The sequence below is a fragment of the Drosophila simulans genome, chromosome 3R, assembly GCF_016746395.2.
Source record: "Drosophila simulans strain w501 chromosome 3R, Prin_Dsim_3.1, whole genome shotgun sequence".
NCBI lineage: Eukaryota > Metazoa > Arthropoda > Insecta > Diptera > Drosophilidae > Drosophila > Drosophila simulans.
The window spans coordinates 26,040,896-26,053,909 of record NC_052523.2 but is presented as its reverse complement, the minus strand read 5'-3'; the positions used below and the strand labels follow the sequence as shown (position 1 = coordinate 26,053,909).

The window sequence follows — 13,014 nt, the reverse complement described above, 5'->3', positions numbered from 1 at the left end:
CTACTCCTCCTCCTGGGTTTCTTCTGCCGACTGCTGCAGAGCGTCGTGCTCCACTATGTGGAAAGTTTCGCCCACGTTTACGGCCTGAACGGGCAGCAGGTGCCGATGGAGGCGACCGCTTTCGATAGGCGCGTCTAGCTCGAGGAACTGCTCGAATATGGAAATGGGCACTCCCTCCGATGAAAGCAGTCCCCGCATGCAATCCTGTCGCTTGTCTCGCAGGTTGTCCAACAACTTGTTGCCCTTCTGCACCCGGGCCAGCTTCCGCTCTGAAATAGATGATATTTAGTCGTCTGCTCTTCGTTTGCCGAACTGTGTCCGCGTACCAAGTAGCTTTAAATAGTCGCTGGAATCCGGCAGGGGCTCGATTTTCACGTCCTTTTGGACGTTGCTCTCGTTTCCTGAGGTCGGGGGTGAAGTGAAGTTGTCCTCAAAACTTTCGCTATTACTCGCGGATCCGGAGATTCCTTGCTCAACTATAGTATTTTTCAAGTGCCAGGGATCGGCATTGCCAAGTGACATGTTTTAAAAACCAAATAAACCTAAATAAATCCAAAGAACTCCTACGAAAATATTGTATTATTTGCAGTGTGCCCGTATCGGCATCCTCCTGAAATACCAAAACGCCACGCGAGCGTATTCGACATCCGCATAGCATCCACAATGATTTCATTTTAATAGGTTTCCGCAAATTAAATTAAAAATAATTCTTCAACTATGATTTTAAAAGAACATATTTTCATGTATCTGATCAGTATAATATTTAAATATACGAGCATTAAAAGTTTTCGCATTTAAGAAATTATCCGCATCTGGACTTCTTACCCAACGGGTATTTTCACGCTCGCGACATGGCCACACTGCTTGGATCAACGTCATCATCACCATGGATGTTTCGGCTCTTTCGGGGACAACTTTTAGTCCTGCGGAGTGGATAAACGCTAACTACAAGAAGTTTGTGGAGGAAAATGGACGCGATGATAGCGAGGCTGCCTCCGCCTTCATCAGGAGTTACGTGGCCAAGTTGCAGCTGTATATATTCAACGTGAGTGGAGCTGCACATCCTTGAGTCATATGTAAACATTATCAATTTCCAGGTAAACAATGCTGTGGAGGAGTCTAGTCGGCAAGTGGTGGCCAGCATGCCAAGGATCGCTAAGGAATCCGCAGCGCTGCAGGCAGATGTACACCGGCTGCAAGAGAAGATGAGTGCCATGCGATTGGAGGTAGCTGCAGTGCAAAGCGAAACCGGCGAATGCATGGCAACTTTGGAGCGCTTGAACACCAAAAGCCAGAAGCTCCAAGTGGCCAAGGAATCGCTACAGGAGTCTGATGGCTGGGGAAACCTACTAGCTGAACTAGAGGATGGATTTGAACGCAACGATCTAAAGGTGTGCATAGCAAAGCAGTCGCACTACTAAGCTTCCATATTAATTAACTCTTTACAGGGAGTCTGCGATAAGTTGATAGCCCTGCAAAAGTCTCTGCATGCCCAGGAACAGCTGCCAGGCCACGCTGAGCGACAGACCCAAGTGGAGGACTTCAAGAACCGCTTGGAGGCACTGGCTTCCCCCAGCGTGGTGCAGTGCTTTGCTGAAGGCAATACGGAACAAGCCCAGCACTTCGTTCAGATCTTCACCAGCATTCAGCGGCTGCCACAACTGCAGCAATATTACCGAGCTGTGCAAAAGAACTTTTGGCAGCAACAATGGAAGCAAACTCTGGAGTTACAGGGCACGGAGTCCCAGCCTCAGCAGCAGCAGTTTCTTACCCTTTACTACGATCAGCTGCTCGAGCACTGCCAGCGCCAGGTCAAGTGGTGCTCCAACCTTTTCGGTGAGAACTCCCCGCAGCCCTTCCTGGTTATTGCCGAACTATTGCCGGCATTACAACCCACACGGGATGCTCATATTCTGCAGCTTTTGAAGACCTCCAATGAAAGATTAGAGATGCTGGCCTTGTTCGCCCAGGTTAATCACAGTTTTGTGCTGCACGTAAACTCCCTTCTGGAGCAATCGCACATAACCTTGTCCGAGGAATTGCATCGCCTGCTCGGTGAGGCGATTTTCGAGTATTTCCACAAGTTTATCCAACAGTACCCGCGCCTGGAAGAGACCCAATTATCCACACAGGTAATGCCATGAATAGCTAAAGAACTTTGAAGTTCATTCTTAAATATATGTTCCAATTCAGGTAGATCGCCTCTCATCCAACCAAGCCACTCCTAGCGATGGTGTGCGGCATCTAGAGGAGAGTACCCGGAAACTCTACGAGTGGCTGAAAGAGGCCTGCGAGCGTTGTGCCTCTATTACGAGTGATTTGGCTCTTTGCAAACTCATTACGTTGCTGAACGGCATATTCAAGCGGCAGCTGGAGAGCTTTGGGCGCATCCAACGGCAGATTGGACTCAGCCTGGGATCCAGCAGCTATGCGGCGCAGAGTGAAAACTGGTCGCTGTTGCAGTACACCATGTCGCAGCTGCAATGCCTGGCCGACTTTCAGGTTCAACTGCATCAATTCGAACAGGATTTACATACGCGCATGGTCACGTTGTCCAACAGGCTGACTAAGCCATCCAACCGAGGCCCCATCACCATATTCCAGACCTGTGACCATTCAGCTCGCACCCAGCTATTGAATAGCATAGCTGATTATCAGCAAAAGAAGTCGGAGGCAACTGATAGCCTTGGTATATTTCCGCAGATTTATGCCACGTTAAAGAGTCACTTTGCCGATACGCATGACATCACTCTTAATATATTGCTGCAACCAATTGAAACGCATTTGGCGCACATTCGTCCGCCTGTGCAGGATCACGCTGCGTCGGGCATCGACTTGCCGTCGTTCAGCTTTGCCCCGCAGGAAAGCATCACCCAAATTGGTCAGTATCTACTGACTTTGCCACAGCACTTGGAGCCGCTACTGCTGTCGCCATCTTCTCTGCTGAAACAGGCTCTGGAGGTGTGCAACATCAAGTATACGCAGGCCATTCCCTGCGCCGACGTCCTGCTCTCGCTGGTCGTGGAGCAGTGCTGTGTTCTGTACGTTACGCAGATACTACAAATCAAGTCGCTGCCTTCCTCGGCGGCCACTCAGCTCAGCGTGGATATCGAGTACCTGTCCAACGTTCTTGAAGAGTTGGGCCTTTCCATAAACCTGCAGTTGTCTCAGATCCTCACGCTGCTGAAGGCTGCTCCAGATCAGTATCTGACGCTCAGCAGCGGATGCGAGCCGCGACTGGTAACAGCCATTCGGCAAATGCGCAATATTATATCTACACAGTAGATATCAAATAGTCACATTCAATATCCAAACTTATATGTAATTTTAAGTATCTATTTATATAAACTATTTTGTTGACCTACAGATTAACCGTAAAGAACTTGAGACATGCATTCGTACTTAAAGTGCAAACAAAGGGAATTCAAATGTTTAATCAAGTGTCCAGAAACTTGGGTCGGTTTAGCTCCGTTTAGCAAATTGCACTTACTTCGATCTCACTTTACTTCAAACGTAGGCTGACTTAGTTTCAGAATGTACTTCTTTTTCTTCGTTATTCGACGGGCGCATTATAATTGGTACACGGCAAATACCAAATCGAGAATTCGGATTATTGCTACCGGAATTTTCACAATCGGCGTAATAGTGATTACATATATTCAGTGCCGTGCAATGGTGAGGGAATCCTTTCAGAAGAACATACAATTGGAAGACAATTCATTGAACGATATGAATCCTGGCGATATGCGGGCGAAGATAAAAGAGATGATGATGCACGCCTGGCGAAACTATGCTCGCGTTGTTTGGGGCACCAACGAGTTTCGCCCGATTTCCCGTCGTGCCCATTTTGGTGGCGACTTCGCAACCTACAAACTCGGTGCCACTATCATAGAGAGCTTGGACACTTTGCATTTGATGGGTCTGGACAAAGAGTTGAGGCGTTCTCGGGATTGGATCGAGAAGTCATTCAGTTTGGACCGGGTTGATGAAGCGTTGTCCGTTTATGAACTGACGTCCAGGCTGCTCTGTCCCATGCTCACCCTATACTCCCTCACCGGGGATTCCCTTTACATGGACAAGGCCATCCATATTGCCGATAAGATCCTGCCTGCCTTCGAAACGCCAACTGGTATACCCAGACGCCTAGTGGTCCCAAAAGAAGGCAGCACCCTCACGAGGTACTTAAGTGATATATCCCGCACTTCTGAATTTGGCTCTCTGCACCTGGAGTTCTACTACCTCAGTGAAGTCTCTGGATATCCGGTTTACAAGGAGCGAGTGGATGCTATCCGGCAGATATTAGCTAAAACAACCAGACCCAATGGCCTTTATCCCAATGCCTATAGCACAAAATTTGGTAAGTGGGAAAAGTACAACTGCTCCATGCACCGACTTTATGATACCATGCTAAAGTCATGGATTCAGTCCGGGAGAACTGATACTCAAAGTGCTGATACCTTCAAAGAAGCCATGCTTGCTGTGGCTCAAAATCTGGTTGTCATTAGTTCCGAGGACGTGACCTACGTGTCCACGTTCAGGAATGGCACTCTTTTCCATCGTATGAGGTACTCCGATTGCTTTGCCGGCGGCCTTTTTGTCCTGGGAGCAGCAGAAACCCAAATGAGGCACTGGGAAAAGTATGCCCATATTGGCGTAGGCCTCACAGATACTTGCCACGATAGCTGCTGGAGTTCTTCCACTCGACTGGGTCCGGATACGTTTGCCTTCACGGAGGAAAGCCAGCAGGAAATAGAGCCGCTCCAGAGGAACTTTTTCAATTTAAGGCCGGAAGTCGCGGAAACCTACTTAGTTCTGTGGCGAATGACCCATCATCCACAGTACCGCTTGTGGGGATTGGAGATGGTGCAGGCGATAGAGAAGTACTGCCGAAAGCCCTACGGATATACTGGTGTGATGGACGTTAACAACGTTACTTCGGAGTCGGATGACGTGCAAAGGTCCTTCTTCTTGGGCGCCACTCTGAAGTACTTGTACCTGCTCTTCTCCGACGACGACGTGGTTTCACTGGAGCAGTGGGTCTTCAACAGTGCAGGCCATTTCCTGCCCATCAAGGGGGTGAACCCAATGTATCGTCAGCATAACTCATCGGACTAAACATTAGCCAATTGCCCAAATAGTTAGCACCTATTTAAAGTTTAACTTTTAATGCAGACATGTATAAAAGACTTGTGTGATCTACTTTCACAATGAATTACAAAACCTAATTTCTAATTAGCTGGGAGCACACACATTGAGCACACCTAAAAAGCACATACACACATATATATCAAATGTCAAACATTGGCCCGCTAAACCATGGCTAGATCCTGGCACCCATCCCGTCCTAGAGCTGGCTGTTGGCCAGGTGGTTGTCGATGACCCGCTGGATGATCATCAAGCAGTGGCGCTGCCTGGCCACCGTGTTGTCGATCAGCTGCTCCGTGAATTGGCTGGCCGCAATGTTCGTGTTGGGCGGTATGTCCTGCGTGCAGGATATGTATCTGTTGAAGATCTCCGTGTTCAGCGAGGTGGCCAAATACCGCTCGCTCTCGTCCTGCTGCTGCAGCTTGTCCAGCTCCTGGGCGGCCAGCAGCAGCTGACCCTTGGCCTTCTGATATGATTGCAGCTCCTGCAGGCTGGCATACTCGGCGCTGTTCAGTTTCACGGACCTGCCGCCGTCCTTCGTCATCTGGCGGATGTGGTACTTGCGTTCGGCCACGAAATTGCCAAGCAGGTATCCTGCGGAACCACGACACACAAGAGTGACTCATTAGGCGCTGTCCTGTGAATGCACTCACCTGTTATCAGCATGAAGAAGCCAATCGTTAGCACCAGGGAGGCACAGGTGCGCTTGGAGACGTACTCGCGGAACTCCCGAGAGCTGTTGGCCCGCACCGCCGTCTCGTAGCTGAGTACCTGGTGCATCCTGATGACCTGGTCCCCTTGGGGATTACAATCTGTGGGGTCTGCTTGGCCTAGTCACGCCGAGACACTCGGATATGTCCTTCAGAGCTGGGTGGGAACATTGTGCTTTCGGTAGCTAGCGTCTAAACCATGGGATTAGATATTAGAAACATCTGTGAGTTATAGCTGTAAGTTCCTTAATTACTTCAATATGTTTAAGTATCTGGGATTTAAGAGCACCGAACTTGGAATGATATAACACCTCTTGGTATGTCAGGTCAGGTTTTAATGTCCTCCTCTCAGATTTTTAGTTTGGCCACTAAAACCGCAGTGTCAATGCCCCGAGTTCCTGGTCTGGCGATGCCGCTGATACGGAGGAGCGTGACTTAATCGCCCCACCTTAAAAGGCAATCGCGAAGCCCGTTGTTATGGGCATCGCACACGGCAACCGGCGCGGTCCTTTAAACGCTTCGTCGAACACTTTTCACTCACTCGCTTTAAAGGACATCGTGGGCTTGGATCGACTTTTGTGCTGCCAGGATGGGGTACATATGCATTAAATTAATTAATGGCTGCACTTTTTTGTTGCACTGCCCGAAGGAAGTGGGCCACAAGTGTGGGAATGTCCTGTGCGAAGGGAGCGCGCTCAACTTTTAATTGTATTATTTATGCTTTGTTTACTCGTCGCGTTCGCTAGGAGCCTTGCGCGTTATCCTTGCGAGCGGTCTGAATGCCCGGACGCCCAGTCGGGAACTGACTCACGCTTCGTTGGGGGTCGGCTTTAATAGCTCTCCGTTCTCCGTTTTCCGTTCCGTGTGGTGAGTTTCCTGCCCCGAGATGTTGCACATTTCAGCGTGGCACTACGTCGGCGGACTGACGGTCAAGGGGAAGCTCGGAGAATGCAAACAAAGGCATTCCCAGTAGCTTCCTAATGAGGAATGGGTCCGCTCACTCCACCCACTCTGCCCGAGGCGTTCCTCAGAAACTATATCGGATTTCAAGCCATCGCCTCACTTTGGGAGATACTGCTGCCCCGTAGTTCCGAAAGTGGACCTCCCTTTTGATTGCCATAATCGTATTTTCTTTTCTGCTTCACTATTCCCTGCAATACTTCAAGGATATCACATGACCCTCGATTGCCATTTCTGTTCCTTGGGGTTCTTTGATGTCCCCTCCATGCCACCTTGCTTGCACAATTTCACTTGTTGTGCTGTGACACATATTACTGCGAATTAATGCATAAACTCACCCATTGCATACAATTTAAATATATATTTCGAGATTCCAAGCGTTTGCTTGCTTGAACTTGAAGTACATCACTCTATTACTAAGATAATCCATTGGGTGGCATAAATTAAAATAATTTATTGCCCGATAAGGTTGAACACTTCTATATCTGCATCGATTGTGACTTCATTGGTCTATATAAAAGTATGAGACCCACAGGAGCTCTTAGTATACAAAATGAAGGCGTGCGTAGTCATATTATTGGCAGCCCTTTTGGGGATGTGCACTGGCTTCACTGTACCCCACACGAGTGTCCACCCACGAGACCTGAAGGTCGAACAGCGCAGCATCGAGGGTAGAATCACCAATGGGAACGAAGCGACTGAGGGTCAGGTTCCCTACATAGTGGGCATTAGCCTGAACAGCAATGGGAATTGGTGGTGGTGCGGAGGGTCCATCATCGGAAACACTTGGGTACTCACTGCTGCGCATTGTACTGCTGGGTATGTTAAAGAGAAGTAACATTAAGGAGGCAGCTATTTCTAATTAATATAATGTCCACAGTGCTGATGAGGCTTCACTGTACTATGGCGCCATCAACTACAACGAACCTGCCTTCCGCCACACTGTCAGCAGTGAGAACTTCATCAGATATCCCCACTACGTTGGACTGGACCATGATTTGGCTTTAATCAAGACTCCTCACGTGGACTTCTCCAGCCTGGTCAGCAAAATAGAGCTTCCCAGCCTGAATGATCGTTACAATTCCTACGAAAACAACTGGGCTCAAGCTGCCGGCTGGGGCGCCATTTACGATGGCAGCAATGTGGTGGAGGATCTGCGAGTGGTAGATGTACGGGTGATCTCCGTGTCCGATTGTCAGGCCTACTATGGAACTATAACCGCCACCGACAACGTCATCTGCGTGGACACTCCGGATGGAAAGTCCACCTGCCAGGGAGATTCTGGTGGCCCTCTGGTCACGAAAGAAGGTGATAAGCTGATCGGAGTTACTTCATTTGGCTCCATTTATGGCTGCCAGTCTGGAGCACCGGCTGGATTCACTCGAGTGACCAATTACTTGGAATGGATCCGGGAGGAGACTGGCATTTACTATTAACCATGGTTAATAATCCTTTCGGATTTAATAAAATTCAAATTGAACTTTCATATATGTAATAAGAGAGCAAAATTTCTTGAACTCATGTCCAATCTGAATTGATTGAAGCACCCAAAGCACTTATTCCCTTTGCTAACACTTCATTCATACTGCCAAACACTCGGCTTGAGTATCTGCTAGTATAAATCAAACTTTTTCGTTGATAAAAGTGCTGCGAGATAAGATTTCGCACTTTGAATTAGCATCGATAGTGATTATGGCTGAGCTATATAGTATTGGGACCACCATGGGAGCCTTTCAGTCTTCCAATATGAGGGGTCTTACACTCTTGTCGCTCGCCTTCCTTGGGGTCTGTAGTGCCCTGACTGTGCCCCACTCGCTGGTCCACCCACGCGATCTGGAGGTTCGTCATGGTGGGATAGAGGGTCGTATTACCAACGGCAACCAGGCGTCCGAGGGTCAGGTTCCCTACATCGTGGGTGTGAGCTTGAACAGCAACGGAAACTGGTGGTGGTGCGGCGGATCCATAATCGGTCACACTTGGGTGCTCACTGCCGCCCACTGTACCGCTGGGTGAGCTGATTGAATTCACAAATAATTAACGCTCTTTGATAAATCATTGTATTACAGTGCTGATGAGGCTTCACTGTACTACGGTGCCATCAACTACAACGAACCTGCGTTCCGCCACACTGTCAGCAGTGAGAACTTTATCAGATATCCCCACTACGTTGGACTCGATCATGATTTGGCCCTGATCAGGACTCCCCATGTGGACTTCTACAGCCTGGTCAACAAAATAGAGCTTCCCAGCCTGGATGACCGCTACAACTCCTACGAAAACAATTGGGTTCAGGCCGCCGGATGGGGTGCCATTTACGATGGCAGCAATGTGGTGGAGGATCTGCGTGTGGTGGATCTGAAAGTGATCTCCGTGGCGGAGTGCCAGGCTTACTACGGAACTGAAACCGCCTCCGAGAACACCATCTGTGTGGAAACTCCGGACGGGAAGGCCACCTGCCAGGGCGATTCCGGTGGTCCTCTGGTCACAAAGGAGGGTGATAAGCTTATCGGAATCACTTCCTTCGTCTCCGATTACGGATGCCAGGTCGGAGGTCCGGCTGGCTTCACTAGGGTCACCAAGTACCTGGAATGGATCAAGGAGGAGACTGGAATCTATTATTAAGAGAAAACTTTACCAATTTCAAAGCAAAAAGATGCTTAAAACAAGTTTTAAATAAATGAAGAACATTTGCTGTTAAATTTTGTGTATTATTATTTTCCGTTAAGATACTGGCATACTTATTTAAAGGAATAAAAGCAGATGTTCAATACATTACCAATATAATATAAAACTATGGGTGTATTGTTTTATTTTTTCTTTGATAAGGGGCCAGAAACTTCAGAACTTTTTAATTCTGAAAATTAACTTGGTGAGCACTAAATTAACTGGACAACGAGCCGTATGAGTAATATTTTATGACACTCGATTTGTTTTAGAGATTGCTAATACTCACTAAAAAGATTATTCGGAATTAAGACTTCCTTAAAATCATAAAATACTTTACTTCTCATTTGGGTAATCTGAGTATATAGAATATTTTAGGTGAAGTGATTGTCCTTAAATGCTACTATCAAACTTAAAAGCAAGTTGCAAATAAGACACATGTCATTCCACTTCAAATTTAGGCCATAATTTAGGAAAAGAAATCACCTGTAGTGGACTTATCAGTCGATGACGGCTCGCGATGATAACTTGATTAAAATTTACTGCCCTCCCATTTTACATACGTGTGGAAGGGCTCTTGGTCGAGATAAGACTACGGACCTATTCTGTATAAAAAGGCGCTTCGGATTCGGAACACCATTGAGTTGCAAGACTTGACCAAGATGAAACTGTTCGTATTCCTGGCCTTGGCCGTGGCCGCAGCCACTGCTGTGCCCGCTCCCGCCCAGAAGCTGACCCCGACGCCCATCAAGGACATCCAGGGTCGCATCACCAACGGCTACCCAGCCTACGAGGGCAAGGTTCCCTACATCGTGGGTCTGCTCTTCAGCGGCAACGGAAACTGGTGGTGCGGTGGCTCGATCATCGGCAACACCTGGGTCCTGACCGCCGCCCACTGCACCAACGGAGCCAGTGGAGTGACCATCAACTACGGAGCCAGCATCCGCACCCAGCCCCAGTACACCCACTGGGTGGGCAGTGGAGACATCATCCAGCACCACCACTACAACAGCGGCAACCTGCACAACGACATCTCCCTGATCCGTACCCCGCACGTCGACTTCTGGCACCTGGTCAACAAGGTGGAGCTGCCCAGCTACAACGACCGCTACCAGGACTACGCCGGATGGTGGGCCGTGGCCTCCGGATGGGGCGGCACCTACGATGGCAGCCCACTGCCCGACTGGCTCCAGGCCGTCGATGTCCAGATCATGTCCCAGGGTGATTGCAGCCGCACTTGGTCTCTCCACGACAACATGATCTGCATCAACACCGACGGAGGCAAGTCCACCTGCGGAGGCGACTCTGGTGGCCCCCTGGTCACACACGAGGGCAACCGCCTGGTCGGAGTGACCTCCTTTGGATCCGCCGCTGGCTGCCAGTCTGGTGCTCCCGCCGTCTTCAGCCGCGTCACCGGATACCTGGACTGGATCCGCGACAACACCGGCATCTCCTACTAAGCAGCTGATGTTCCTCAATTCCGAGGGGTTTCTTCAATAAACGATTATAGCAAACGACTTAAGTTCTGTTTTTGGGATGGGATTCAGATATCTTCTTGCTTAACCAAAGAAATCAATCAAATATTTCCAAATAACGGAAAATATACTTTTCCTTGGACTTTTATAGAAAGTCCACTTAATCTTAACAGGAATTGTAGCCTTCCCATCCGATTTCAGATTGGCATTATGTGTCGGAAAATATCAAGCTTTTGGAACATATAGTGACTAACCAATCGAACTACATTCAAAGGTATGTTGTATGGGAAGTTCAAACAGGGTTGAAAATTATGTATGTAGGATATTCGACTTGTAACATATATGTGCAACATAAATAAAGTTTATTAACATAATATAAATTTATGTTATTATAATAGCTGAAGGTGGACTTCCCTAGCTTAAAAAGTTCTAGATATAGGATTACCCTACTACTAGCTACTAGCCTTAAACAGCTATCATATGAATGATTAGGATATCAAAATTAGTTAAACAATCTCGTTAAAAGAAAAAACATTTAAGGAAAATCTTAAACTGGTTTTCGTCTTATAATATATGTACATTTAATGTACATAATATCACATATAAATATTTAGCCGTCAATAATGTACCCCTAAATATACAACTAAATAAATAAGTTGGTCAAATTTTTCATTTTTGCTATAATCGTTTATTGAACATCAGCTGCTTAGTAGGAGATGCCGGTGTTGTCGCGGATCCAGTCCAAGTATCCGGTGACGCGGCTGAAGACGGCGGGAGCACCAGACTGGCAGCCAGCGGCGGATCCGAAGGAGGTCACTCCGACCAGGCGGTTGCCCTCGTGTGTGACCAGGGGGCCACCAGAGTCGCCTCCGCAGGTGGACTTGCCTCCGTCGGTGTTGATGCAGATCATGTTGTCGTGGAGAGACCAAGTGCGGCTGCAATCACCCTGAGACATGATCTGGACATCGACGGCCTGGAGCCAGTCGGGCAGTGGGCTGCCATCGTAGGTGCCGCCCCATCCGGAGGCCACGGCCCACCATCCGGCGTAGTCCTGGTAGCGGTCGTTGTAGCTGGGCAGCTCCACCTTGTTGACCAGGTGCCAGAAGTCGACGTGCGGGGTACGGATCAGGGAGATGTCGTTGTGCAGGTTGCCGCTGTTGTAGTGGTGGTGCTGGATGATGTCTCCACTGCCCACCCAGTGGGTGTACTGGGGCTGGGTGCGGATGCTGGCTCCGTAGTTGATGGTCACTCCACTGGCTCCGTTGGTGCAGTGGGCGGCGGTCAGGACCCAGGTGTTGCCGATGATCGAGCCACCGCACCACCAGTTTCCGTTGCCGCTGAAGAGCAGACCCACGATGTAGGGAACCTTGCCCTCGTAGGCTGGGTAGCCGTTGGTGATGCGACCCTGGATGTCCTTGATGGGCGTCGGGGTCAGCTTCTGGGCGGGAGCGGGCACAGCAGTGGCTGCGGCCACGGCCAAGGCCAGGAATACGAACAGTTTCATCTTGGTCAAGTCTTGCAACTCAATGGTGTTCCGAATCCGAAGCGCCTTTATATACAGAAGAAGTCCCTTGTCTTATCTTGACCAAGTGTCAAACTACCCATATGTTGAGCTGGAGGGCAGTAAATTAATGTCATCCAGTTTTCATAGGTGCAAAAAGCTGACAAAAAATAAACAACGCAGAGGCTTGTTAAACAATCTACAGAACGTAAACTTATCAGTGCTTCATGATTTGCAAATCAGTTAAAAATACAATAAATTTAATGTTAAATACTATTCATTGGCTGCAATTCATAAAATCATTTTCTACGTGGGTACATTCAATTTGCTTAAACACATAATTATCTTATCGGTGCCATAAAGCAAATCAGCATTGATACTATTGATTTTTACGATCATGTTGAGGGCTGAGAGATATAATGTTAATACTGATGGCCATAAAATGGATTTCATTCCGCAATCTTGACGGTTTCCGTTGGGGAGACAGTGAAAGTGCAACCTGCTACGCAAACCCAGGGAAAATGAGCTCTTTCGCTTTTCTCGTGGAAAACTGAGCACA

The 13,014-nt window shown here is 48.3% G+C and overlaps 8 protein-coding genes across 12 annotated transcripts; 5 read left to right on the top strand and 3 right to left on the bottom strand.

The window, feature by feature from the left end:
* LOC6730141 lies at positions 1-635 on the bottom strand. Its single transcript, XM_002105396.4, has 2 exons — positions 327-635; positions 1-269 (listed from the first exon to the last, which is right to left on the bottom strand). Exons 1-2 carry the CDS (start codon positions 520-522, stop codon positions 1-3), a joined length of 465 nt encoding a protein of 154 aa, XP_002105432.1. The 5' UTR covers positions 523-635.
* A 197-nt stretch (positions 636-832) lies between these two features.
* LOC6730140 (conserved oligomeric Golgi complex subunit 7) lies at positions 833-3,372 on the top strand. The gene is made up of 4 exons (XM_002105395.4): positions 833-1,045; positions 1,098-1,391; positions 1,449-2,132; positions 2,194-3,372. Exons 1-4 carry the CDS (start codon positions 887-889, stop codon positions 3,283-3,285), a joined length of 2,229 nt encoding a protein of 742 aa, XP_002105431.1. The 5' UTR covers positions 833-886; the 3' UTR covers positions 3,286-3,372.
* A 141-nt stretch (positions 3,373-3,513) lies between these two features.
* LOC6730139 (mannosyl-oligosaccharide alpha-1,2-mannosidase IA) lies at positions 3,514-5,126 on the top strand. The gene has a single exon (XM_002105394.4). The coding sequence runs from the start codon at positions 3,535-3,537 to the stop codon at positions 5,113-5,115; it is 1,581 nt and encodes a 526-aa protein (XP_002105430.1). The 5' UTR covers positions 3,514-3,534; the 3' UTR covers positions 5,116-5,126.
* A 19-nt stretch (positions 5,127-5,145) lies between these two features.
* Positions 5,146-6,671, bottom strand: LOC6730138. 5 transcript variants are annotated; one of them, XM_016177813.3, is made up of 3 exons: positions 6,110-6,671; positions 5,799-6,047; positions 5,146-5,739 (listed from the first exon to the last, which is right to left on the bottom strand). In XM_016177813.3, the coding sequence occupies exons 2-3, from the start codon at positions 5,923-5,925 to the stop codon at positions 5,345-5,347; spliced, it is 522 nt and encodes a 173-aa protein (XP_016036903.1). In that variant the 5' UTR covers positions 5,926-6,047; positions 6,110-6,671; the 3' UTR covers positions 5,146-5,344. The 5 variants fall into 5 exon arrangements, with proteins under 5 accessions (XP_016036903.1, XP_039150402.1, XP_039150403.1 ...); XM_039294468.2 differs by having other exon boundaries at positions 6,167-6,671; XM_039294469.2 differs by having other exon boundaries at positions 6,304-6,671.
* A 604-nt stretch (positions 6,672-7,275) lies between these two features.
* Positions 7,276-8,313, top strand: LOC6730137 (serine protease 3). The gene is made up of 2 exons (XM_002105392.4): positions 7,276-7,634; positions 7,696-8,313. The coding sequence occupies exons 1-2, from the start codon at positions 7,369-7,371 to the stop codon at positions 8,249-8,251; spliced, it is 822 nt and encodes a 273-aa protein (XP_002105428.1). The 5' UTR covers positions 7,276-7,368; the 3' UTR covers positions 8,252-8,313.
* Positions 8,314-8,521: 208 nt separating this feature from the next.
* LOC6730136 (serine protease 3) lies at positions 8,522-9,514 on the top strand. The gene is made up of 2 exons (XM_002105391.4): positions 8,522-8,824; positions 8,882-9,514. Exons 1-2 carry the CDS (start codon positions 8,538-8,540, stop codon positions 9,435-9,437), a joined length of 843 nt encoding a protein of 280 aa, XP_002105427.3. The 5' UTR covers positions 8,522-8,537; the 3' UTR covers positions 9,438-9,514.
* A 583-nt stretch (positions 9,515-10,097) lies between these two features.
* LOC6730135 (serine protease 1) lies at positions 10,098-10,993 on the top strand. Its single transcript, XM_039294465.2, has one exon. The coding sequence runs from the start codon at positions 10,142-10,144 to the stop codon at positions 10,937-10,939; it is 798 nt and encodes a 265-aa protein (XP_039150399.1). The 5' UTR covers positions 10,098-10,141; the 3' UTR covers positions 10,940-10,993.
* Positions 10,994-11,619: 626 nt separating this feature from the next.
* Positions 11,620-12,501, bottom strand: LOC120284928 (serine protease 1). Its single transcript, XM_039294466.1, has one exon. The coding sequence runs from the start codon at positions 12,456-12,458 to the stop codon at positions 11,661-11,663; it is 798 nt and encodes a 265-aa protein (XP_039150400.1). The 5' UTR covers positions 12,459-12,501; the 3' UTR covers positions 11,620-11,660.
* Positions 12,502-13,014: the final 513 nt, after the last annotated feature.